The following is a 27,430-nucleotide window of genomic DNA, read 5'->3' as shown; positions in this document are numbered from 1 at the left end:
TGTAATACTTAACACCTCAATACCTTTAAAAATGCCAAAGAGTTCAGAGTTATTAGCAAACTTTAGTACATCACACAGTATACCCCTTCAATATAATTAATATAAATAACAAAAAGCCAAGGTCCTAACACTTATCCCTGAGCCACTTCAATAGTATAAAAGAGTGGGACTACATTAATAACATTTTGTTTGTTTTCATTCAGTTATCCAACAGTTCAGTTTACTAGTCTTCCCCATCCACCCTTTATGAATTTCTTAGCTAATCCATTTTGTGGGATCATATCAAAAATTTTCTGAATGTCCAAGTACCCCAAGTCCACTCCATTTTGCAAATTTACTTTTATTAAACTTTCTTATATATTTTGGTACAAAAGTTTAAATAGTTTATATTTTCCAGAGAAGATACCAAAGGATCTTACAATATTATCATGTAAAATTTCAAGGTACAACAGTATATGATATTTAAAGCGATATGTAGTTTTAAAATACTCTTCATTTGTAGGTCATGAATAGTAGTTATTACTATACAAATTAGCATTCTAATTCTTTTAATTAATATTTGTTTAGACTCTCTTTCCAGCAGATATAAACACAAGATTCATTTTGTTTCACTTTATAGTTTCTTCAGGAGTGTCCATTAAAAAAACACTAAATGACAACACAAAGCTTCAATTGGTTTTAATAATAATTTCTATTTAAAGCATGCATTTGAATATTAAGAGTAAAACTTACTGTTGAAATAATTGCATTGTATAAATAGTAAATTTTCATCTGTAGTACATTAAGGTAGAAAAATTAAAATAATTATAAGTGCCAACCTTTGTCCCTATTCATTTGTGGTTGTAGCTGTTTGATGAGAAGAGCTTTAAATTTTCTATCATCACAGCTTTAGTGAGGATTTATACAAAGATTAGTGAGTTAAAGTCAGGTTTTACTTGTCCATGATTTGTTTAAAAAAAAGTTATCTGCTTTTGCACTTCTTTCATATTATTTATAATGAGAGTCAGTGTGTTCTTGTATTTTTATGTTTAGGATTCTTCCAGTTTCTTATATATAATGGCAGAAGTTACATGTAAGTTAGTAAACAACATTTTAGATGAGTTGTCCATGGACAACTTTGCACTGCAAACACATTTGTTTTGTAAGACAGTTGGCTATATTACATTGTAAAGAAGTGTACTAAGAGTTTTGAGTTTCACTTGAATGTTCTATAACTTTGCAGTTCCAGTTTCCTTATTATAGTTTTTATTTTTGTGGAGGCACCTGAAAAGTAATTTTTTTTGTGTGTGTTATCTTTGGAAAATTGGTTTTATTCCTCTTGATTTAACTGTGTTTTTTTCATTTTCAAGATGTGTGTAAAGCTAATATATGCTTTTTTTTATCCTTGAAAATATGTTTGAAGTAAAAAACTGGATATTTGTTGCTCAAATGGATTAATTTAAGTGTATCTGTTTGTGTGTGGTTTTGGATTATGAGAGTTGAAGTTAGGAAGAAGAGGTTTTCTAATTGGTTTGTTAAAAGGGTAGATTGTATATTATTGTAATTATCTATCCTTTAAGCAAATCAGAAAAATCTATACTCCTTTTGTCATTTAATGAGTCAGTGTAAATTGGTTGTTGGAGTCTATGGAACTTAGAAAGTCTAGAAATTTAATTAAAGGAGGAAAACTGTGGTTCCATATTCCAAACATATCACCAATGTATCTAAGCCAGTGATGAGGGCTGGTGTTGATATCTTAATATTACTTATCAAGTGCTTTTGTTTCAAAAACATGCATGAATATTATGGCATAAATGACAGCTACTTTATTACCTATTACAACACCACATGGTTGCACATATATTTTTTGTCAAAATAAAAAATATCCATTGTGAACAATGAAATGTTCAATTTATCTGATAGTCTGTTGCCAGTCTGTACATCTCAATTTTTTATATGATTTAATGTGAATGTACATGCTGCATTGATGCTATCTTCTGTCTATAGGTTGGTGGAGAACTACAATGTTCAATAGTAATTCTTGTGTGTATCATTTAAACATGCTGGAATGTAATTTAATAACAGCTGTAAAATTGCATGTGTAATTGAAGGCAAACATACAGTGAGGTAGCCATATGCTGAAACTATGGGTCTTAGTGGTTTGTCTGATTTATGTTATTTGGGTAAACTCTATAGTCCTAGGTTGTAACAGTTAGAATCTTCTTGTTTTGATAAATCTGTAGATAATCTCTAAGTTTGCTCTGTCAGTTATGGTTTGTCTTTTAATGGACTGCTTCTGAAGAAGCTGTAAAATGAAAAATTGAATGCTCAATTAAAGAAAAATAATAAATCTGATGTTATAAGGTTGTTTATTACTGGTATTAAAATGTTTTTATACAGCATTATGTACTACAGCAATTAAAAATGAGGTCCATCTTTGTGATTCTTTCATAACAGTAATATAACTGTCTAGCATATGCTTCATTAGTATTTGTGTTCCATAGAGTGACTTCACCAGTGATGATTTTGCCTATATGAATGCTCCATTGTTATATCAAATGTTCAAAGCTAAAACAGACTATCCTCTTCATATGGCAGTCAGAACAGAAAGGGAGGATGTTGTATTTCTCTATCTTATTGAATATGATTCTCAGGTAATGTATATAGCTACTAAACAATTGTAAAATATAGTGTTTCATCTAATGATACCTACTTGAACATATTTTAGATAAATAATTTCAATTATGTTATAAAGAATACTTACAGGATTGGTCCAGTGGACCGACCTTATACTTGAGATTGAATGTTGATAGTTATTCCAAATTAACTGCATGTATCCACACAAATTATAACCCACTTTGAGTAAAATTAACAAGTCTCTTGTACACAAAATCAGGTGTGTTACAAAGTATTTGTACTTGAAATATGTCTATGTATTGATGGTGTCAGAGCTGAGTCAGATGAACAAGCTGGAACACAAAGTGATATTCACATGAAAAATAAAAATACTTTTCTCTATTGTACAGTTTATATATTGTTTTTGTAGAACAGCTAACACCTCATAAATGAATATTGACAGCGTTTTCAGTATCCTTGTATATTACATCTGGTATTTACTGCCCTCCACCACTAAATCAGGGTAAAATTATTATATGATAATTCTGACTAAAATACATAATGCTGTGTTTAATGGTAACCTGTAAAAGATGGTGGTATGTGACCTTTGACACATGCACATAGGTTTAACATCTGTAGTTGTATATCTTTGAAGTACTTTGTAAAATATAAAGCAAATGGTCAAAAGAAAAATAAATTTTTATTACTAGCATAATTAAGAATTAATGAGTATATGAGTATTTTTTTTACTCAAATTGAACTTCATTCCTAAGGTTTGTATAGAATTATATTTTGAATGTTGAATGTGTTTAAGATGTAAACATACTGTAACAAATATTTTAACAGGTCATAATTGCATATACAAAGTAAATATCAAATGTTAGTTACTCTAAGTAACAACAATAGTGAATGGATAAATTTAAAAAAGACCATTTACAAAAATATTGATGGCTCACCTCGTGTCTAAACAGGAAATAATTTTTTAAATTTTAAAATCAGGTTTTTAAGTTAATGCTTAACACTCCTACGAAAAGACGTTTCTAGTCCTGATTTCTCCAAGCCCGTTCCCCTGGCTGTAGTTTTGCTAGATAGTAGATAGGGACAGTGGGAATCTCGTTAATCCATTCATTAATGGATTTAAATGGCAATTTCATTTAACTACAAAATTATTAGCCTAATATTAATAACCTTTCAAGTTGCTCTGGGGCCTATTAGGCCCCACTTTTCGTAGGAGTGTTAAGAACTCATCTATTGTAAAGTTCTAGAAAATAGTTGAAAAAATTTATCTCTATTACTAAGTGTTACAATACTATCATTATAACATCTAATATTCTTCTAGTTACCTGGAAAACTGAATGAAATTGACTTACAAGGTGACTTGCCATTAGATCTTGCTTTAAAGACACAACAGGAAAGTATTAGCAAAACACTTGTTAGTCATCGAGCTAGTGTGAATGCCACTGATAGCCATGGAGAGACTTTACTTCACAAAGCAATAAAAAGAGGTAACTAGTACTTTCATAACTACTTATAAACTTCAATTGTGGCTGTGCATTCAAAAGAATGTACTACAAAAACAAATTATTTTTCTAGCAGTAAGAGGTGCATAGATCTCTCCAGAGAATCTTCATTCTTTTTTCTCATTAGTTTTTTCCTTTTAAGATAAAAATTCTAAACATAATTTTGAAAGTAGTCTAGAAGGTCTGTTTTGTTAAATGTTGGTTAAGATAATTAATTTCATTAAATAGCTTCTCAATATAAAAATTGACATCAAAGATTTGTCCTTGGTTCTTCAAATCTTGAATAAGTCTCTTGCAATTTTGTCTTTAAAACTTGACAGGATTCTCAGCTGATGGTTTTTTTCTTGAACCATTTCTTAGTAAAGAAAAAAAGGCCATTAATATTTACAGGTTAATATAAAGCAATATGAAGATTAATTTTCAACCAATTAATGTGTGCTTTCTCATGTTGTAGGAGGATTTGACCACTTATATAATCTTATGATATATCGAACTTTATATCTGTACATGGTCACACAGGTCTAACAAATATAACCAGTTTTGTTATACTTCATTGACTGTATTGTTTTTTTTCTCAACTCCAATAACTTTTCTGTTTGTTTAAACAGAGGATGAATTTGCAGCAAACTTTCTGATAGAGCACAAAGCTTCAGTTAACAGTACAACTCCAATAGAAAAGGAAACTCCCCTTCATTTAGTATCGAGCTTTGGGCTGGAGGATGGTGACAAAGATGTTGTAGAAGGAATGACAAGAGTAGCTGAGAAATTGCTGAAAATTGGAGCAAGCCCTAACCTTCAGGACAGTAATGGAAAGTAAGTATAAGGAATTAATAGAGAGTTGAGCTTATTTTATTTTATAGGCCTGTTTCATTATTCAAGATACTGGAAATTTATTGAATTGTTAGTCACATTTTTAATTTTTGTTACAAGTGAATGATTTGTTAGTAACAAAACTCTTCTACTCTCAACTCAAAGATGTGTATAATCAGCATTTATCAACATTGGCACTCAAAAGAAAATACAGTTGTCTGTAACTACTGGTAACCTTGAGAGAAAAGGTGATTGGGCAGGCTTTCATGGTGCAAGAGATTATCATATGATATTCTTAATCAACAAGCACTCCAGTGGCATAGTGGTATTTCTTTGGGCTTACAAAGTTAGAAACCAGGTTTTCATAACCATGGTGGGGCAGAGTACAGGTAGCCCATCATGTAACTTTGTATTAATTACAGCCATACCTAATCAACAAATTCAACAATACTTGTTGTGTTACTCTTGATGACAAGAAACCCACTTAACCTGAAGATGACCTAAGGTCAAAATGTCGTTCTCTCCTTAACAGTAAAAGTGTAAATACCCATACCAGCCGTTCTGAGATATACGTTGTGTTACTAAATCACCTCTACTGTTATGGCTGCAGAAAATTTCACATGATAGTCAGCAACCAGTCTAAAAACATTATATCATATGCAGTCAGAAAACTATGGCTTTAATTGTGATTACAATTTAAAGATAAACAAGGAGTGATTGAGAATGAATGATATGATCAGATAAATTATTTTTAACCTTTTTTTCTTGGTATTGTAGTGACATAATACTGTATAGATAACCACATGAGGCATTTAAACAATAGTAGAACACTACTGGAAATATGGCATGATTTTATTACTTTACAAGAATTATTAGCATCAGGAGTATTGTCATAAATGTCTACTCCATATCACATGCTTTGCACTGAGATGGACAAAGGTTTTTCCACAATTTTTCACAGCCAGAAGAGTTATCTTACTGCTTGAATATGGTATAACTTAGTACCTCTAAGATGAAATTGAACGTTGCATTTACCATTACTTTAATTGTTTATCAGTGCCTGTGAACCATTTGTGAATGATACTGTTTGGCAAGTAAGCCATTCTCAGATGAGGCATTTTCAAACATCTATGCCAAATAAAGGTGAAAGTTGAGGACATATGTAACTAGTTATTATCAATGTATGTACACAGGAATCAATATTGTCTTTCCTCACTGAGAATATTTTAGTTGTCTGTGAGGTTTGGTGTTTTAGTAGTATGTATGTGATATTTTACTTAAGTTTTCGTTACACCTCATTCAAATCTCAATTTATGTTCTTTCTTTACATTTTCACAACTGGATAAGAGCTGGTCTTTTTACTGTAAAGGCAGAAGGGTTTAACATTATAAGTTGGAATAAACCATTTCTGATAACACTGTAATGCTAAAACCTACACCACCAGTAGTGTCACCAACCAACTACTGTCTAAATGAAGTTAACATTAGTCCTACCTCCAGTTTCTTCTGTATCATCCTCATTCAAACTTATAATGTTAAAATATCTTGCTACTGAGCCACAAAAGAAAACCTCGTAAGAAGAAGATGAACATACAACACTGAAGATGAACATGCTAACACTGCATCTTCAGTTATGAAAGTGTAAAGTAAAGAACATGGATTGTAATTGTTATATGATATTGCTTGAGGTTACTGCTCATGCAGGAGATGTGCTTTTAAAAAAATTCATTCATCTTGCCTAATAAAATTTCACTTTTATTACATAAGGTTGCTCTTAGTGCACCAAAAGTTACATGCTTTGTTATTCACTGTTTTATAGCACTGCTCTACACAGAGCAGTGGCAGCTAAAAACATCCCAGTATTTTCATTATTACTGGCATCTGAAAATTTAGACCTGGAGCTAAGAAATTTAAATGGAGAAACTGTTCTCTGGTACGCTCTTCAGTTTGGCAGCTACGATGATGACAGCTTTGCTGCTTGTTTGGTGAAGCGAGGAGCTTGTGTTAATGCTATCAATCCATCTAACGGTAAGAAATCTTGTTAGATTTGTTTTTAATGTTGGAAAAGTTCCATACTGGCTGGACATAAAAGCAGTGATGGGAGGTGAATTGTAATTTGTTGGAAGGTAACAATACTTGTAACTGTAGCCTAAATAGAAATAACTAAATGAAACAGTACTGTAAGTTTCAATCACAGAATATACAATAACAGAAAACAGTGTTTCTATCTGTAACTGCAGATTTGATCAGTAACGTTCAACCAAAACTGAGAAGGCCAAGTGTTTATTGTTTTGATTTTCTGGCAGACCACCTAAGTTTTTTTTTTTTTTATAACACTTAGTAAATTTAATATGGTACTCCATTAATAATATCACTATCCCAAGGTGATGAATAAACACCCTATAACCCAAGCACTTTCAAAAGATGGACCTTTCTTTTCAGGGACAAATTTGGAATGGTAGTGTAACTGAATGAGTGATACACCACTATTCCCAATTTACCCCTGAAGAAGAAAGGTCCACCTTTTGAAAGTGCTTGGGTTATAGGGTTTTTAATTTTATTCATTTCTGTCAAGACTTCTTGAACCTACATGTTTTTTCTAACATCATGAACTATCGTAAGGTGGTCCATCTCTTTACAAAGCACAGTTTTGAAAGTGGTGCTTCAAAAAGATTTGTCAAAAGAAAAAAGTAGTTATCTTTATGGTGGGAGGCATTTTAGGCATAACTTGGTAAAGAGTTTTAGTTTACATACAGCTGATGAGGGACAGTATTATAACTTGTAACTCCAGGCTTGATTTAACAGTAAAGATGCTAGAACATTTTTTATCTCATTATTACCTTATGCTTATATTAGGATTAGGAAATGTTGGCTGTTACATATATATCCATCAGTGTTACTCTTAATGGAATACAATTATTGTTAAGGCTTTGACAGCAAAGTTAATAAGAGCATGTTAAATTGTCATACAAAACAGTTTTACTGAAACTATAAATCTTTGGTTAAATAATTATTTAAAGCTAATAAATATTACTATTGTTAGTCACGAGAGGACAGCAGTGTATAACCTCCCTAAAATTTCCCTCCAATTGTATTGAGTTATAGATTATTCTGTTTGTACTTGCCAGAAAAATGTTAAAGAAATACTTATTAAACATAACTGTATAAATTTATGTGCAGTGTATCACATTTATTGCTTACTATCAGTCATTTCTAGAAGGTGTGTTTTTTGCTTGAACTTTTTATTTGCTGTTTAAAGGAGCTAATAACTCTTATCTGTTCTTCATTTCTTATCAGGTGATAGTTTGCTTCATCTGGCAGCAAGAGCTAGAAATGAAGCAGCAGGAATATTTCTTGCAACTCATGGGGCAATGCCAAACTTGACCAACAATAAAGTAAGTATAAAATAAAAGGAGACAATGTTTTAATTATTTTATAATTACAATATATGGATGTACATTTCTTATAAGTTCATGTAGGTGGATGTATTCATTAAAGAAAAAAAGTCTTAGGAGAGCACATATTCAGCTAGTAAGTGTCCCAATTGTCACTAAATCTTCAAGAATCCCATAGTGCATTGCAATGCAGAAGTTATAAACATCAGCAACAGCCACTTGGAGTCAAAATATCACAAGGAAAAGTAGTGTAAATTAAACAATAACAGTTTGGTGTCTTAAGTTATTCTAAAATTATGGATCCTGAAATTTCAAATAACTTTATTACAGCAATTAATAATTTTATGTGTGTGTGTCTGTTGAAATATGATCTCAAATCCTAATTTTAACACTGGCTTTTGTAAATGTCTGAATGTTTTGTGATTTTAGTTCTATTTTCTAATAAAAAGTGTTGTGCACCTGCTGTAGTTTCTTAGATCTTATTTCAGTTAGCTACAAAATGATCAAACAAGTTTCTCTGAAGTAATTGAATGTAAATATGAAACTCAACACAAACCAGTTTCACAAGTTAATATTTAGTTAGCATTCTCCTGTATTTCATTACTGCCTCACATCAACGTTGCTTGCTTTCAGTGAGTTTGTGGAGATATTCCTGAGTGATTGATTGCCATCCTTCTATGAGTACTTCAAAAATTCATCTTACATGTTTGGCTTGCAATCTTTCATTAATCGGTTTAACTCAGGCCATAAACTTTCGATCGGACTGATATCAGGTGATTGACCTGGTCATTCCATAACATAAATTCTCTTATTTCGAAGTATATCATTTAACGACTCCACGGTTGCAGAGATCATTTTGTAGGCTAACTGGAATAGGAATATCTAAGAAACAACAGCAGGTGCACAACACTTTTTATGAGAAAATATAATTAAAACTATGAAAGGTTCAGACATTTACAAAATCTAGTTTTAAAATTAGGATTCCAGATAATATTAGAACAAATCTTGTCAAGTGTGTTCTAAAGACATAGTTTTACATATTTTTCTGTTATCTAATAAAAGATTAACAAATTGAAATTTTCAGGGGGGGTGTTTTTCGTTCATCCCTTGTATATATAGAATGTTAAAACAAAATCATGAGGAAGGACTGTACTGAGAACAGCAAATCCAAACCTGTGACTAATGATAATTTGTAATAAACAAAAACAAGCCTAAACAAAAAATAAAAATGCTGCACCATTTGAAAGGAATCCCCAGGGTACAAACTATATATAAATTATACCCTCAGTTTAGGAGGCAACTAACGAAGTAGGACCTGCATTGTAGTGGGGATACGAATGTATTATGTCTATCCTATTGAATGGTATATATATGATTGACTAATGAAAAAGTATTAATTTTTGTAAACAGACATGTTTTGAGAAACATTACAGAAGTTATTTGCTATTTGTAAGATCTTTGTACAGTTTATCGTAAAGAAAGTACACGATTATAAACCAACATGAAATACATGTATAGAAAAAATACCTGGAAAATGAAACATTAAGTAAAGTCATTGGTTTCAAATTAAAATTTTTGAAGATATCAGCTGTTGAAAGTTGATTGTCCAAGAAATCTGTTGTGACACAATAATATTTCTTCTGAAACGTTTTGGTTTAATGGTGGGTTTTTAAATTCAGTATTAAAAAAACTTTATGTACTCTTATAAATATTTTGTTGTGATTTCTTATAATTTAAAGTAAAACATTTATTCAGATTTAAGAACCATATTTTTTGTTTGAAAAACACCCTGATGTTAGTTATTCATGTACTGTTTAAATTTTCTTGTTCAAGGCATAATAACATCACTATAATATTTTACTCAAAATCTTGTTATTGTTTTTACTTGTACTATCATCCATTGAAACTCGCATTACTTAGTAAATAACGTGCTTCCTAAAAAAAATGTAAATAATTGTGAAAAACAACTAAACTTGACAGTGTGACTGCTTTTGGAAGACAGATAAATATGCTTTTGACAAGTAAATAAACATGATAGCATTAATGCTTTTGGAAGGCAATAAACCTGAAAACATTACTACATTTTGAAGCAAAACATGGTAACATACAGTGGGAGATTTAAAGTTGAGTAGGCCCAGGAACTAATAATTTTTGTCAACCCTACATCTTATGTAATTTTACATGTAGTAAAATTATCAATGGGTCCTGGCACTGATCCCTCTGTAGTCTATACCTAAATACACCACTGGTAACATGAAATATTTTGAGACCTATTTCAGAAATGTGACTTTCCTGAAAACTGATGTCTCTCTCTTTTTTCCCTTTTTTAATACTGTGGAAAATATTTTCATTATAACATTGGGAAGTAAGGATTTTACCTGTCATAAAATTAGGTTTTGATACCTGTGATGGGTAGAGCACAAGTAATCCATTGTGTAACTTTGTGCTTAATGATAAAACAAATACTAGAGAAAGTAAATTATGGACTTTTTCTTAATTCCATTTTGAAAGGGAGAAAGTCCCCTCCATGTAGCCTGTGAGAATGGGTTATCAAACTTATCTACTATGTTGCTTCAGCAAGGAGCTAATCCTAATATCCAGACAACTGATCGTAATGCTATTGAAGTGCTCACTGCTGAAGATGATGAAAACTTTGCTTTTCAGCAAACTCCTCTGCACTTAGCAATAAAGAATGGCCATGAGGAAACTGTTAATGCAATTATAGAACATAAAGGTGAGGCACAATATGTTAAAACTGAAAAATAATACCTGTGAATGTATAGAATATATTAACGTTTTTTAATTCTTAAGTTATTTTCAATTGTAACCTGTTTTTGGTTTTAAAATATTAAAGCAGTTAAGTGTGCACTGAAACTTTTAAATCTGTATTAGAAATGGTATTGACGCATTGACTTGCTTTGAGTATTCAAGATTACAGAAGAGTCTTTAAGACTTTTTATGTCTTTTTAATCGTAATAGTAGCAGTAGTAGTACCAAATATCTGTATATATTTGCATAAATAGTCCATGTTTTTCTATTTATTTCTAGTCTATACGCACCATTCCACTGATCCATCAATCATAGTCCCCAACTTTAATCTTAAAAATTCTCGAGACCAGTCTCCATTGAGCCTAGCCCTTGACTTAGGTCTTCACAAAATTTCCCATAAACTGTTAAGTTATGGGGCTAACATCAACGTCACAAACTCTGAAGGACTAAGTCTCTTACATCAGGCAATAATAGACCAGGATGTAAAGAGTGCATTATTCCTGTTGGAGAATGGAGCAGATATTTCTCTTTTGTAAGTTAGTATTATTTTTTATAATGCATACAGTTTAACATTTACTCTTCATGTAGCTCATTTGCAACCATATTTCCATTTTGAGTATCTTGGCCAAATGTTAGGGACTTTGTGTTTTTAACAAATGTATTGATAAGCCTGTTTTTGGAACCTTGATTTTTATTACTTCTAATAACAGTGTTTACCCCTATCTTTTTCTCACTAGATCTTATTTTTTATTATTATTATTATTCAACTGAGCTTGATGAAAAACTTACACTTTTTATCCATCAGCCTATACCCAACACATGATTCTGTAGATGTAGTTTTTGCATGTTTCAGCTCAGATAGTAATTTTTTTACGTGTATTATATTAACCTTTTTTCAGGGTGATTATTAGAGATTTCTAGAGTTGGATTATGTGTGCATTTTGGTTTCTAAGTGTGTGTTTGGAAATCATGGCTTAATCAAAAATCATAAATATTAAGTATTATCAACTTTATTGCCATTTGTAATTTTGTGTATGTTCTTTTGTTACCTTCTATGTTTTTGCTGACACATGCTCCAGAAAATAATCTTTAATGCCAGATCAAAAACAAAAGTTAATGAAGCTCATGTTATTTATGCTTTTGTAATTTATCAGATTGCTAAGATTCATTAAAAATTTTTGGTAGTGTTGATGTTCTGAATCTAAAGTATATTTTTTTATAGTTTTTGCTCAATAATTTCTCTCATTTGTCTTGAATTTTTATCATTTCGAGTATGGTCCTTTTTTTTCTACGGCTGCATTAATAAACTGAAAATTAAATTACCATTGAAGAGAATACTTGCCTTTATATTGTTAATGAGATAAAACTATATAATTATAAAATGAAATCTCTGAAATAACAATACTAAAATCCTCACTTTTTTCACAAACCTCTTTGGCTATTGAAGAACTACCACATTTGTTAAGTCTTTCTGACACATTGAATATATGTGAATCTTTTTGGTTCATTTGTTGATGTCAATTAATCAGAAAATAAGTTAAATATATTGTATCATAATTGTTACTTAAAAAATTTTGCTTGAAAGTCACACAATTAACATTTCTATCTAAGGATATTTGTCAGCAGAATTACAAATTTTAACACAGTGTTCTTGTTCTATTTATTAATACTCAAACTTTCAAGGATATGTTAACATGGATAAAGTTTTACATAATCTGGTTTAGTTTTTCTCTTAAGTATGAGTTGCTTTAATTTTTTTCATTAGGACCAAAGACAATGATACACCTCTGCAGTTGGCCATAAAGCGCCACCTTCCTGCTGTAGTTGAAGCCCTCTGTTTACGAGGAGCTGACATGAATGTATTAGATGAAAACAAAAACTATCCTCTGTGGGTAGCATTAGAAAGTGGACAAGAGGACATAGCATCAATCTTGGTAAAAGTGAATTCTGTAACAAATCTGCTGAACAAACTATCATTTCTTAATTCATTTTTTGTTTCATTGAATTTTGAGGTGATGGTGTTAATGTTTAAAAATTCTCATGATATAATAAGTTGTCTTTCAAAATATTCTCGTGCTTGTGGTGTATTTGTTCTCAGTTTTTAAAATGAACCTTCTGTCTAAAAGATTGTAGCTATTTGTATTGAGTCTTGCTAATATTTTTGCTATGTAAACAAGCTTTGTTAACACTCCATGTGATGTTGGTTGATACAACCAACTTTGGAACTACCTTGTAACCTTGAAATTATACATACTGTAATTCTGAATGTACTAAGTGTATCTTAATGAAATGTGGCAAGATTTCAGTAAACATAACCAGTCTGTTTCATGCAAAAAATTATATTTTATAATAGAATATTTTTGCTAAAAATATGTTTGTGAATTTCTAAAGCCTTTACTCTGTTAGTCTAAGTGAAAAGTGGTCTTCATGTTGCAATCTTCATATTTCATTTGTAAAATCTCTAAAACCTCTGAAATGAATATCAAAACATTTTTCCATAAACTTTCATTTCTTCTCCATCCATACACTTAACTGCAACAAAATCATCAATGTACAGTGAAAGAAAAATTTTAAATATGAAAAAAAATTAATAATTCCTTTTTCTTTTAAATGTATCATTTATTGCAAGATCTTCATTTATCATCACAATTTCAACTTAGCCTTTTCTGTTGGCTTTAAATATTATTTCTCTGTATCTTGGACCACAGGGTTCTATTAAAAGGAATAAAACACACCAAGACACACTAATCATTTTTGGAAGCCTGTATAAACAATACATGGTTTTTGCATTCACATTTTAACTGCGTGTATGTATATGGATCTCCAAACAAAAGTTATTGTGGCTTTTGGATATGCTTTTTAGAACATAAAAAATATATTTAGCATAATAATATAATCTCTCAGAACAAATGTAATTTAATATGGCAGTAAATTGGTTAAAGTTCTGTTAGCTGCTTGGAGTTTAACAAAATTAAAGACAAAGAATCTAAAGCTGAAAAGAAACAAAGTAAGTTTTATCTAGAGGAGAGTATGCTCGTTCTATTGGTTATAAACATGTCCATCAGATAAATACATATGGTTGGAAAATTGTTTTGAAATCTATGGGAAAGGTTTCTTGGTAGATTTGACAAATGTACTGATATTTCAGCAAATTAAGAAAGTAGGGAATTCACATTTTTATTTTTCCCTTTAACTGATATGGTGTATGGTTATAATTGATGGGATACACTGATAACTATAGCAGGGAAAATGTAACATCCATAGGGGATTACAGAATGCAGATATGTTACATGGCACAGAGAAGTCGATTAGAACTTGTATAATATAAAAATTTGAAATATAAACTATATTTTCATGTCACTATTCTTGATGTACATTGATAATGAAGTTGTTTAATTAAAACTTTAATTAATGAAACTTTAAAAGGTTACAATATATATTTTTACCAAAGTTAACCTAAAGCTTTTAGTGCCTGTGCTTATTTTTCCAGTAAAGACTTTTTCAAGACAGAAGTTCCTTTACTAGTGAAAAGGTTTTGTTATTTTCCAGGTGTTTATACCATGCTTGCATTGAGTTATGATTGAGTAAAAACCCAGTATTAGGAATTTTTAAGAGAGTTATCTAATGGAAAAAATAAATTGCAGTCTTTTTAATATTAGTTGAAAGCTTTATATGAATTGCAATCCAGGTACTTAAACATCATCTGATAGTTTGATTTCAGTAAAAACTTGTTTATGCTTTTCAGTAGAAGTTGGGCTGAGTTTCAGTGTTGGAGAAGTTGATTGACCTAGAAATTGCAGCACTGTTAAGAAGTCTCTATTAATACAGTGTTTGCATTTTATTTGATTTAACCCTTGCATAATTAAATTTCATAGTCATTATCCAATCAGAGTCATTTCTTCATCAGAACACGTCATAACTTAGTTGTAGATTTCACTGTGTTATGATGTGTTGTTGATGTTATAGGATCAATAAATTATATAAATTATGGTGAAAATACTCGATCAGTTAATATACTTTTCAATGAGTGACCTGCTTGGTCTTCTGACTGATGTCCTGGTGGAGAGATTGTTTTATACTTGTGTATCTTGTTCAAGCTCCAGATGTTGCACATCTGGTGTATTGTGGTTGATTCTAACTCATTTAGAGTTGTTACTTTCTACAGTTGAGAGAAAACAGTTTTGATGGCCATGTAGAAAAGCTTATTTCTGCTGTTGACGAGAATTAATCATCCACTGTCTACAATCGCTTTCCACGGTGAAGGGGATGATACTAATGTTTGAGGTCTAATTAGTTCTTTAGTTTAGATAGGTATTTCACAAACTGAATATAACACAGTACAAATAATATAACAAAGTTAATTACCTAAGATTATAAAGATTTCAGAGTAAATTTAGAAAGGTCTGGAAATACATCTTACAATTAAAAGATATTTGCTGATATTACATGTAATTTCTATATTGTGCAGCTGCTTCTATAATACAAGTTATGTTAACATATGTGCATATATTTTACTGAGATTTTTCTTTAACCATAGGTAAAGCATGGATGTGACTGCGATTGTTGGGGTGAAGGGCCTGGAGGGTGTTACCAAACACTTTTACATCGTTCACTTGATGAAAACAATGAGTCTGTAGCGTGTTTTTTAATCAGAAGGTGGATATTAGGAACAGCTTTTCTTTATTAGAATATGTAGATGCTCTAGGTGAAAAATATGGCAAACTTGTGTTTCTTCTACTGTGGAGTTGTTAGAGAAATTTATTTGTAATTGTCATTTGAAATTACTCATGTATTTAAAGACAATTAATAGAGATAGAGTTAAGTAAATTAGAACAAAATCAGAAGGAAGAACTGCATTAAAAACAGCAAATCCAAACCTCTCATTAATATAATTAGTCAGAGGTTTGAATTTGCAGTTTTTAATGCAGTCCTTTTGATTTTGTTCTAGTTGAATTTACTTTATCAGTATAAATTTTCCCTCAAAATATATTTATATCCCACATTATAGCTTGTACCCTGGGACCCTTTAAGTTAGTGCAGCATTTTTAATTTCATTTTATTTTTGTTTTGGCTTGTTTTTGGTTATAACAAACTTGTATATATATAATAATGGTGAGAAAGAAAGAATTACATTCAAGATTCAAAGTAACCTTTTCACTACTGCACGAATTACTAAAGAAAATTAGCTGCTGTAAGACAGAGGGAATTAAAATTGTCTTTTTCTTTCTTTTTTTTGGAAGAGTAGAAGTCTAAAGTTTGATAGATAGTTTTGATTTATTAAGATAGCAACCTGATGTTGTGGTAAATTACTGTTAATAGTTCGACTGGCTGTTTCCCACACTTTATCTACTACAATTTCCCTATGACTTAGATTTTTGACAAAAAAAAATTTTTTTATTCTCAGTAAAATAAAAAATCAATAACACAGAAGTTATTGATTCTAGAACCAGATGGATGTGTTTTTTAAGAATGTAAGGAAACACTTAACTTTTATATCTAGTGGATGTAACCTGAACACTGCCAGGAGACCTAGTCCTGATGGTAGAGGTGATGAAGAAGCATATGATGGGCAGACTCCTCTTCACTTATCATGTGCATGGGGGTTAGAGAGGGTTGTTCAAACACTTATGGAGCATGAGTGTGACTTAAACACACAGGTAAGATAGTTTTCAGAATTATTTTTACACATTTCAGTTACTAACCAAATATAAAAGTTAGAGATAATTATATATGTCTTGTACTTTTTACTTCATCAAATATAGGTTCCCTAATTAGTTAGCAGTAAACTTACAGACTTACAAGACTAAAATCAGTGGTTTGTGTTCCCACAGTATACAAAGCACAGACAAAGTGTTGAATAACTTTGAAAATTACATAAAAACATCATCTCCAAAGGAATGTTGTGAGAGTAGAATGTGGACATCTCTTCACAAGGCAATACTGTCATCATAATTTTGATTAACTGATTGTTTTGCATGACGCTACTCAGTGTAATAACATTAACCCTTTCGAGACGAGCTCAGTTTAATGTACACAAGTTCATCTACACGTTTGTGCATATTAAGTGTTTGCGCTATAACATTTGATACTGCAGGTGTATTTTCACAAAATTTAATAGACTTTTAGAAAAGATTTTAAGTATTTTTTACACAAAAACTTGGATTTTTTAATGAAATATTTTTACCAAAGATTTGTTTGTGAAAATATTAAGTATTTCATTGATAGTCTGAGTGCAAAATGATTTCATGTTATGATTAAAAACTATTCTTCATCTTAAAAATCTCACTTACTATCTGCATAATCACTAGAATCTTTTAAATACATTTCAAACGTTTGGTTTCAATAAGACTTTATATTTTGTTATTTTCTGTACTCTAACTATGTGGGGTCTGTCACTTGATCAACCTTACAACCATGGCAGAAAATTAAGAAGTAAATATGAATTATGCTTTTTTTGTGCTAGAATAACTACATATTATAACACAAAAATACAAATGTTTAGACTGAGCAGCTTAAGTCTCATAATATAATATATATAATTTGTTATTTTAACTCAAAAAACAAGCCAATACAAAAACACATTAAACAAAATGTTGCATTAACTGAGAAGATCCCAGGCCAGAAACTACAATGTGGAATTAGAAAATGTATCCTGGGTTTTGGAGGTGACTGAAGAAGTAGGACCAACACAGTGGTGGGGATACACCATCTATCAGTCTTAACCTCCATTTGCCAGTCTCGCAAAAGATTATCAATAGATGTAGAAATGGAAATTAGGAGAGCGAGATGTGGGTGCTGAAGTCCACAATGTCCCACATCTATATTGCCCTTCGATTTAATTATTTTCACTAATATGTGTGTTTGTGAGAGTGTTATTGACTTTCCAGTCATGTCTGGCTAACATTACATAATTTACATGGATGTGGTGCACATAGACTTATTACATATTCAATAGTATAAAACTGACATTTTAGTTAAACCTGTCTTGACTGTATTTTAATGGACTAGTATTTTGTACTGTACAGTCACATTTCAATGATTAGACTTATTTTTCTCAAAATATACAACAATGAATCAAGAAGTAATATAATGTATATTATTACGACCTTTTGTACTAGGTTGCTGCTGGACATAGGTTGTTAAGCCTTTTAAAGTTTTGCATGTGGATGATATCAAACAAAATTTTTAGGGTTTTTATATATACAGTTTAATAAACCAAAAAATCATAAATAACTGCACTAACACCACAGGATTCCACTATAATTTATTAAGCTTAGTAACTTAGCTGTATTCAGATTTTAAAAAAAAAAAGAAACCTTGAGGAGACTAAAAGCACAGTCTATCTTCTTGAAATCTTGTTTTGAAAGAACATGTTAGCCATTTCACATGTTAAAATGGTTGAGAAGACCACTACAGGGACATTCTGAGCTGTTGATTAGTTATTCATGTTGTATTTTGAAGTGTATGGATAAGGAATCATTTTCAAAAATGGAAAGAGGTGAATGGGGCCACTGTTTGCTTCAGTAAATAAACAAGAAGGTTAATAGGTTAGCTTTAATTTTCTTCTTTTCTCTCAAACATTTTTATTTAACATTTATTTACACCTATAAGAATGAAGTTGGTTGATTTGACTAAACTTGGAACTTTAAAACTGTATATGTTATAACTCTGAATTTCCTCTGCATATCTCTCTGCATAATGAAATTTGACAGTGTTTTAGCAAATATTACACACTTGTTGTGCAGAAATCCAACTTTTAATAAAGAATTTGTCTGTGAATTTCCAAAACGTTTACTAGTTCAGCCTGAGTAAAAGTGATTTTCATGTTAACAACAAAAATGCTTAGTTTTTCATATTTTGTTTCTAGAATTTTCTGAATTAATACCAATAAATCTTTTGGTACAATTTTATATTGTCTTTCACTTTTACTATACTATACTATACTTTTTTACTAAATTAAAAAAATATTTAATAAAATTAATAATACAATTTTTTCCTCTGCTTTTTAATTAGAAAGTTTCAAATTAATTAGTTTTAACTTTTATCTTAAGACCTTTATTCCTGTACCTTGTATTGCTAAAACAATAATATTTGCATAAAAAAACAGTAAATCATTGTAAATGTTCATTAACTGTTACTTACAGAAAGACCATAATGAAAAATAATTTAGTTCCATATTTCACTCTAGTTTTTAAGTTTGTTTAATTTTTAGATATGTATACTATGAAGTCAAATAACCATTTTAGAACACAAAAGACATATAAGGCACTATAATGTAATGTTCCAAAACTAATTTATCTAGCTTTCTAAGAAAACAATAGAGCAGTAAAACTGTGATCACACAAGTCATTTGGTATCAAGTAAATAATCTTCCAATCAAATTCAAAAGGATGGTTGTAAGTTTGATACAGAGGAGAATTTGCTCTTTTTATTGATTATAAATATGTACATCAGCCAGGTAAAGAAGTGAAATTTCCTGGTGGGTTTGACATTGTTATTGATACTTTGGGAAAAATAATTGGATAGATTCTTGTTTGCAGTACTGTTTATTTTGTTTTTACAATTAGTTGAAAATTGAAGGACTCTATTTAAAATGCTAGAAAATTGTGAAGGTAAGAAAATAAAGTTCATATATACCAAGATTTAAAGGAAAAAAAATTGATTTTTATGTAAATATTTTCAAAATTAAAAAGTTAAAACTCAAGTAAACTAAAACTTAGAGTCATAACCTATATTTTTATATGAGATTTATTGACATACATTTACAAATACAGTTATTTAATAAAACTTTGAATGTAACAATGCAAAAAGTCATGACATCCAATTTGGTTGGTAATATCAAAATAGTTAAACTACACTTTAGTGGTACAGTTGGCTCTCCTACAACACAGGATTCATTCCTTGCACAAGTCATGTTGGGTGAATCTGTGTTGGAAGAGCTCAATACCTTATAGAATTAAGAGGGATATGGGAACACAGCCACATTGTCTCCATTAAATACTTGTATGTGGAATTTCTTACACACAAATGAAAATTCCTACTTATACAGTATTGTATATGAACTAAGTATGTGTATACAATTATAAAAATAATCACACATGATATCTTGCACTTGTAAATGAAAATATGTTAAATGAAATAATAATATACTGCATCTAATTGTAACGCTCGCCCATCAGTGATTAAAGACAACCTTTCGTTGATGAAGGGAAGACTTGATGATAATGATAGTTGATTTGGAGGCTGAGAGGTTAGTTTAAGGCAGCCCTAAACTCCAACGAAGCATGTGTAAAAACTAATAGGATAGAATCAGAAGTTGATGGAATTGGGTCATAAGGCATGACATCAGCTCCTTTGGGTTTTGTAAAGTCAGTAAATTTTGGCTGTTTCACTTTCCTCCACAAATCTTTCAAGATATTCTCTGTATGTTGCTAGAACTTCATAAAACCCTCTTTTAAATTTAGCTTTCTCTCCATTTTGGGATCCATATCTACAGCCATTTTTGCAAACTCTTCTGCCTTGCATAGAAAAATGGACACAGCCTTCGCTGTGAGGATGGGTTTAGTAGATTTCTGTCTTTTTCATCACTGTCAGAATTGCAAATTCTTCATTTATTGACTCTTGGGATTCGTTTTGTTAAACCACCTTTTCATCCCTCGTATTTTTAAATTCCTCACTTCCAATTTTTTTAGTCTCATAATGTCGGCAACTTCTTACCCATCAGAAAGCCCTTGAAGTCATACATGACATCAGACCAAAGATGATGCTAGAATGCATTTATGGTAGACTCTTTCACTTTGTTCCAAGACATTTGGGTGATATCTTTACAGTCTTTAATGTTCTGAGTTTTCCAAAACTATGTTACGTTTCCCTTCCAAAAATACCTGAGTCTGTAACTTGAGCTTGTTTAGTAAGTCTTGAATGTCTTTATTGCTTTTTGATCAGTTGATAGGTTGCAAGATGGATATGGTATTGAGAGGTAAAAATATTATCCCCACATAACGATGACTAAATCACAGCATGTCAAGGTCGTAGAGGGGAGCATCATCCCAAATTAGAGGAACCTTAAAGTTGTGGTTTTTCATCAGGTGTTCTTTATCCTTGTGCACAAAATGATTTTGCAACCAGTTATTGAATACCATCCTAGTTACAAAAGCCTTTTTATTTAAACATCAGATGAATATCATTTATTCCTACCTTTGGATGCTTGTGAGTTTGTGGAGTGACACACTGACATGAGCTTGCATTTAAGGTCACCAGATGTGTTCCTACAAAGAAAAGCAAGCCTATTCTTAAAGTTCTTAACACTGGGTGCTACCTTCTGCTTCTTGAAGATCTATGTTCTGTTGCCCAGTTGCCTATCTTCTTATGAAAGAGCCCTGTATAAATCTGCATTAAATACCTGTTGTGGGGTGCTTTATTTTTTTAATAAATTCAAGGAAAGATGTCTTGAACTGTGCAGCTAGCTGCATCACTGTCACCTGACTCAGCTTCAGCTTATGTTGGATGAAGCATTGCTTAAATTTGGTAAACCAGCCTTTACCTGTTTGAAAGTTGCTGACATCTACAGCTCTTACACCTTTGTTGGAGACTACATACTTATACAAACTACATGCTTTCTCATGTGTAGCTACACTATTGAAAACAGAGCATTTTTTGTTCAGTGATCTGCCCATTGAATAATTTTTCGATCTCTTCCATGAATGGATTCCTCTTAGGCACTTGGAAAACCTTAGCACTTATAAGGGCAGAGATCTTAACACTTGCAAGGGTTTTTCTCTTCACTCTACCTAATCATATGTATGAAAGACTCATTCTCATCGTATTCCTGGCCTATGGATGCTACGTTTATCCCCCTTTATAAGTTATCAATTTTCTCAGCTAAAGTCATCATGGTGCAACTTTCTTATCCTCATTAACACTTGGAGATTATTTATGTTTTGATTCCTTGCTGCTATCTAAAGGTAATTATGAAAAGCAACAAAAAAAGATAAGAATAAATTGACAACATGACACTAAACTTAGTCCAATCATTCACACATGTATGAGGATGATGGAGTGAGCTCAAGAGGATGTACATTGTTTATTTCATTCCTTACTGATAGAAGGTCAGAAGGTTAACCCATTTTATAGGAGGGTTTCTGTGCTTTTAAACCAGAAAACAGCCATGTCTTTAATCCTAGGGCAATATCAGGCTGTAGACCTACCTTTTGGGAAGTAGTAATCCCTGAGTGAAGTTTTTTTATAGATTAGATGCCCTATATTAATTATACATTTTACCCAGATGTGGGTGTAGACCGACATAATTGTTTTTAGTAGTGTCCATAAATGAAGTATGTATAGTTTAATTTTTTTATAACTTAACCACACGTAGAAAATGATGCAACAGAAAGATTAAATGTGTGTTTGTATAAGAAGGTATTGGGTAAAGTACTCATGAACTGTTGATTGGCCAATGTATTACAGGATGCTGAAGGGAAAACTCCTATCCATATAGCTATAGCCAACCAAAACCCAGTGATCATCTCTCTTCTGCTGGCTCACCCTGAGCTTGACCTGACACTGCGTGATAGGCAAGGTTTGACACCTTTTGCAACTGCTATGATGCTCAAGAATAACAAAGCTGCAGAATCGATCCTAGCAAGGGAGCCAAAAGCTGCTGAACAGGTAAATATTTATCTACAAGCATCACAGAACTTGTTGTCTGAACTTCTTTGTAAAAGCTTTATTCATTTCTGTCAAGACTTCTTGAACTTATAACATCATGAAAGTACTTTATTTAAAATATAATTTTTCCTGAATAACACAACGAATTAGATTTTGAGAGTGTAAGTACAATTTAAAGTGTAGAAGAATCTATTTGATAATTAGATCTCTGTCTGTCTGTTTTATATTATATAATCCACTTGGCATTGAAAGCATCAGTGAGTTTAAATGTTAGCTATTTGTTTGGCAGCTTGACAACAAAGGAAGAAATTTTCTTCACGTTGCTATCCAGAAATCAGACATTGAGAGTGTTTTGTTCCTGTTGAGTGTCAATGTCAACATTCATTCCAGGATACAAGATTCTTCCCAATTGACTCCACTTCATCTTGCAGTAGAAACTGGAGCAGAAATGATTGTCAGGAACTTGGTAAAAAGGAAAAAAAAATTCTCAAAGTATGATGGATAGACACAATTTCATTTCCAGTTATTTAGTATTTGTAAACTGTATATTAATTTGTGAAGTCTAACCTGGTTTTAACAGAAAGTTTATGACTGTAGCAGAATTTAATTTAGGAAGTTTGCTATTAAAGAAAATGAAAGTTAGTTTAGAAGCATTAACATTGAATATGATGCTCAATAGATACTGTGAATGACAGTTCTACTTTTTAATTTCTCAGCTGTTAGCAGGTGCCAATATTAATGACATGACACTTCAAAAACAAACAGCACTCCACCTTGCTGCTTCTTTGGATCATAGTACCATTTGTTCTGTTCTTTTGGAGAACTCTGTTGACTTTGATGCTTTGGACATCAATCTCAATAATGGTGAGATGAATTTAAACTAAATAAATATTCAGTTTCTTTAAGTAAAGAAGTATAATTGACAGTTGTTTAACTAAAAATTACTTATGAATTGATATGTTATCATTATACAACATAACTAATTCATAGAGAAAGTGGGAAAATGTTCAAACTTTCTGTGTAGTTACAAAACAGTCTTGTCTGTAAACGTTTTTTTTTTAGAATTGTCCTACCCATCTTAAAGTATAGGTTAAAATTTAAACAGAAATTGTAATAGTTGAAAAGATAATGATTCTGGTCTTGTCTTATCCATGATTTTCCTTTTAGTTTTTATAACTATAGCCCTCTCTTTTATGATGTCACAACATGCAGTCTGAATAATTTCTAACAAAACTCAGCTTTGAATTTGTGATTAAAGCAACTGAATGGAAGAGAATCCAATGTGTCAACATCATTGTTAAATTGTATCAAGAGTTATCCATGGCAATCAAAATATTAGCTACCTGAATGTCCCATAACAGCAATCAAAGGATTCTGAAATAAAGCTTACAACACTTTGGAATAGCTGTCAATCTTGGAACCTTTTATTGGCTCTTTTAATATATGAAAATAGTTTCATGCTAACTTTTATCTGTTTGAAAGCTTTAAGAATTTTCTTTCCAGGACAAAACACAGACAATGTTAGCAAGAATGATTAAGTAGTGACACATGATTCGAATAATAAAATAATTTTATTATTGAAATTATTAAGTTTATAATACTCAAACAAGAATACAGTTGGCAAAAGTCATGATACCTAGTCTAACAAAAGTAGTCATTATAGGTGTGAGGGATAAGTTAGCAAATCGGGTAGAAGAGTGGCTGGATAGAAGAAAACAGAAGATTGTTACAAATGGAGTTCAGTCAAACTGGATTAATGATGTCACAAGTGGAGTAGCTCAGGGTTCAGTCATAAGACCTTTGCTCTTTTTGATTTGCACTGATGACCTAGATAAATGAAAGGTCAATAGGTTACATAAATCTGCAGATTATATTAAGGTCTTGGGTGTTGCTAGCTGTGGAAAGGATGCTGCTGATTTACAAAAGGATTTAAATCATTTAGTGATTGGGGTAAATAAAAGACTTATGGGTTGTAATTATAATAAATGCAAAATAATGGATGTGGATTATCATTTGAATTACAAGTATAATTTGCATAGGAATAACCTTCACAATTAGGAGGGATTTGATTGAAGTATATATTTTAAAGGGAACTGATAGTGTTGATGTGCAATCTTTTTACATATTTAACAGTAAGAATAGTAGAACCAGGGAACACGAGTATAAACAATAGCAGGGGTAGGAGTCATCTTCAGCTAAGTCCATTGTATTTTTCTAACAGGGTAGTTAGCCATTTGAATGGGTTGCTTTCAGGTGTTGTCGAGATAGTAAATTAAAGTAAGTTTAAGAAAAAGCTTTAAGTATATGAATGATGTTTCTGTTGGTTTGTTGTTGTTTTTTAAGTTAGGGTGTGAAACAGCTAAGATATGGACCAATAGTTCCTATGTTGTTCCATAACTTTGTCAAAAATGAGGTTGCAAAGCTACTAACTGTCAGTTTTTAGGACTTGTAGTCAGAATTTGCAACTGTCTCTATTGGAAAAGTAAAGTATCAAGAGAAATGTGTTAATGAATATTAAAACAAATTGACCAGTCATATAAAGTGGAACTTTCTGATCAGAAATTCTCAGATGAAAGAATTTTGAATATTTTACAAAACAGTCTTGTAATGACTTCTGAAATTTTAGTCTCAAAATAATAGAAATATTAAATCAGATTATGCAATTTTTATTTCACCATAGGTATTCAATACTATTTGAAAAATTCTTACCAACTTCATGTAATTTGGTTATATATTTTCACTAAGAGTTAGAAACAAAATCTGGGGATGTTGCTAACATGTCTCTGGTCAAGAAAATTTTAACCCTTTTGCAACAGGCTCAGTATAATATACACAAATTCATCTTCACATTTGTGCATATTAAGTATTTGAAGTATAAGTAAACTCTATATTTAGGTGCGTTCTTTTAAATCAAGAAATTAACTTGTATATAATATTAAAGTTTGAATTATAATTACAATTTTATTCCAAACTTATTGACATAAATTTATAAAATAGTAGTTCAATAAAATTTTGAATCCAAGTCAATAATGGTCACAAATTACCATTACTGAATATACACAATCTTACAGCCACGGAGATGTTAAGTGGCTGTTAATCTCACTATTAATTGGTAAAAGAGTAGCCCTTGAGTGGTGTTGCCTTCCCTTTCAGTCTGTCATTATATAACAAAATAACTCTTGTGTAGCATTACCTGAAATAAAATAAACATACATATAATTCTTTTGGAATATTTAACACATTTAACCAATCAATGTGTTGATGGTTTTGTGTGTGTGTGTGTGTGTGTGTTTAAAGGCTGGGTACTTGGTATTGCTTTGAAGGCTTTTCATAAATTTATATTTGCAGTTTTGGGAGTATTTTCAGTTTTCAGGTTACTCTAAGAATTCTCATGTTCTTATAAATAACCTACATATTTAAGGAAGTTAACACTTGATACCTTATTAGTTAAAATAATTGATTAAACAATATATTTTAAATCCAACCTAATGATAAATTGTAGTATGCAATCTCTCCTATAGTCTTCATGAATTTCAGCTGTTTTTATGAAGAGGTCTACAATAACTGTATATTGTGCATATAAAGAGATCTTTGTTCTTTAAAACACTTGTAGCTCTTCACTTGGCATGTCAGAAAGGAAACTTGGCGACCTGCAGAGTTCTACTAACTGAATCTCGAATCAACGCCGAAGCTCATAATCTCAGGTTTGTTTGTTCAACAGGATTTTATGTAATCTTAACCACTTATTATCGTAAGTTGTACTGGAAAAAAATACTTCTCACTCTGGGAGCAAGAATGATGGTTAATATCCACTATTTGGTCAGATAAGAACTGACAATAGGTGATATTAACCTGTTTGCTTCTCTCTCACTAGACTGCTCCTAAATTAGGTTGTTCTTTGTGTTTTTCTCACAGTATCATATATTATTTTCATTTAATTTTTTTAATATTAATCTAGAACTGTAAATTTCTAATATATTGAAATTGCAAAACATTCTATGGAGTTTTTGGATGTGTAGGGCCAACAACATTGTGATGTTTCTTTGTTATTTGAATATTATTGGATGTTTATAGTATAAAGATTAGTAAATAGAGCTGCAACTTGGCCCTTTACATTTTTTTCAGATGTATAAACTAATAACACAAACTCTGTTTCTTTTAAATATGCTTGTCAGCTTTACTTTACACATTCATAAAGTTTTATTTTACTGTATGTCACATTTTCAGATAAACCAGCTTGTGTCTTGTTTGATTGTCAGTTTCACTTTAGACATTTATAAAGTTGTCTTTTATTGCATGTCACATCTTCAGATAAACTGTTTTATGAATAACATTATAAGAAGTGTGACCATAAAAACATTAAACTGTTATTTTTAAATGCACTTACTGTGACAGACATCTGTTTGCTACATCAGTAGAGATACAAAACTTACAAGCCAGAAAAAACAGGTTCAGTGGAATCAGAGGTATCTTCTATTTAGATTTTCCTGAAATTTTTGTTTTTATAAGAAAGTAGTCAAGGATAAGCAGCTAATGAGGATATGGACTATTATACTTTACTAAATTATAAGATGAGCTCTGAATTAACAGAATACTGCTTTTCTGTTTCTTGTTAAATTGTAAACTTGCTCCTGTTACAGCAGTCTGTTTACTTTTATTTTATAATTAGTGTTGC

At 31.1% G+C, this 27,430-nt stretch overlaps 1 protein-coding gene across 4 annotated transcripts in view; it reads left to right on the top strand.

The window, feature by feature from the left end:
• The window catches only part of LOC143255521 (rabankyrin-5), a 50,731-nt gene that overhangs the window by 13,307 nt on the left and 9,994 nt on the right, over positions 1–27,430 (top strand). For all 4 annotated transcript variants that reach the window (XM_076511313.1, XM_076511312.1, XM_076511311.1 and 1 more), the window contains exons 6-19: positions 2,484–2,633; positions 3,935–4,100; positions 4,724–4,928; positions 6,744–6,952; positions 8,222–8,319; positions 10,831–11,053; positions 11,368–11,620; positions 12,854–13,022; positions 15,626–15,744; positions 16,589–16,745; positions 22,555–22,755; positions 23,045–23,221; positions 23,472–23,619; positions 26,369–26,459. In XM_076511313.1, the coding sequence (XP_076367428.1) occupies positions 2,484–2,633; positions 3,935–4,100; positions 4,724–4,928; positions 6,744–6,952; positions 8,222–8,319; positions 10,831–11,053; positions 11,368–11,620; positions 12,854–13,022; positions 15,626–15,744; positions 16,589–16,745; positions 22,555–22,755; positions 23,045–23,221; positions 23,472–23,619; positions 26,369–26,459 (2,366 nt within the window). The remainder of the gene's footprint in view (positions 1–2,483; positions 2,634–3,934; positions 4,101–4,723; positions 4,929–6,743; positions 6,953–8,221; positions 8,320–10,830; positions 11,054–11,367; positions 11,621–12,853; positions 13,023–15,625; positions 15,745–16,588; positions 16,746–22,554; positions 22,756–23,044; positions 23,222–23,471; positions 23,620–26,368; positions 26,460–27,430) is intronic.

This window comes from Tachypleus tridentatus, chromosome 7 (genome assembly GCF_004210375.1).
Source record: "Tachypleus tridentatus isolate NWPU-2018 chromosome 7, ASM421037v1, whole genome shotgun sequence".
Taxonomy (NCBI): Eukaryota; Metazoa; Arthropoda; class Merostomata; order Xiphosura; family Limulidae; genus Tachypleus; species Tachypleus tridentatus.
This window is presented reverse-complemented; position numbering and strand designations above follow the sequence as displayed.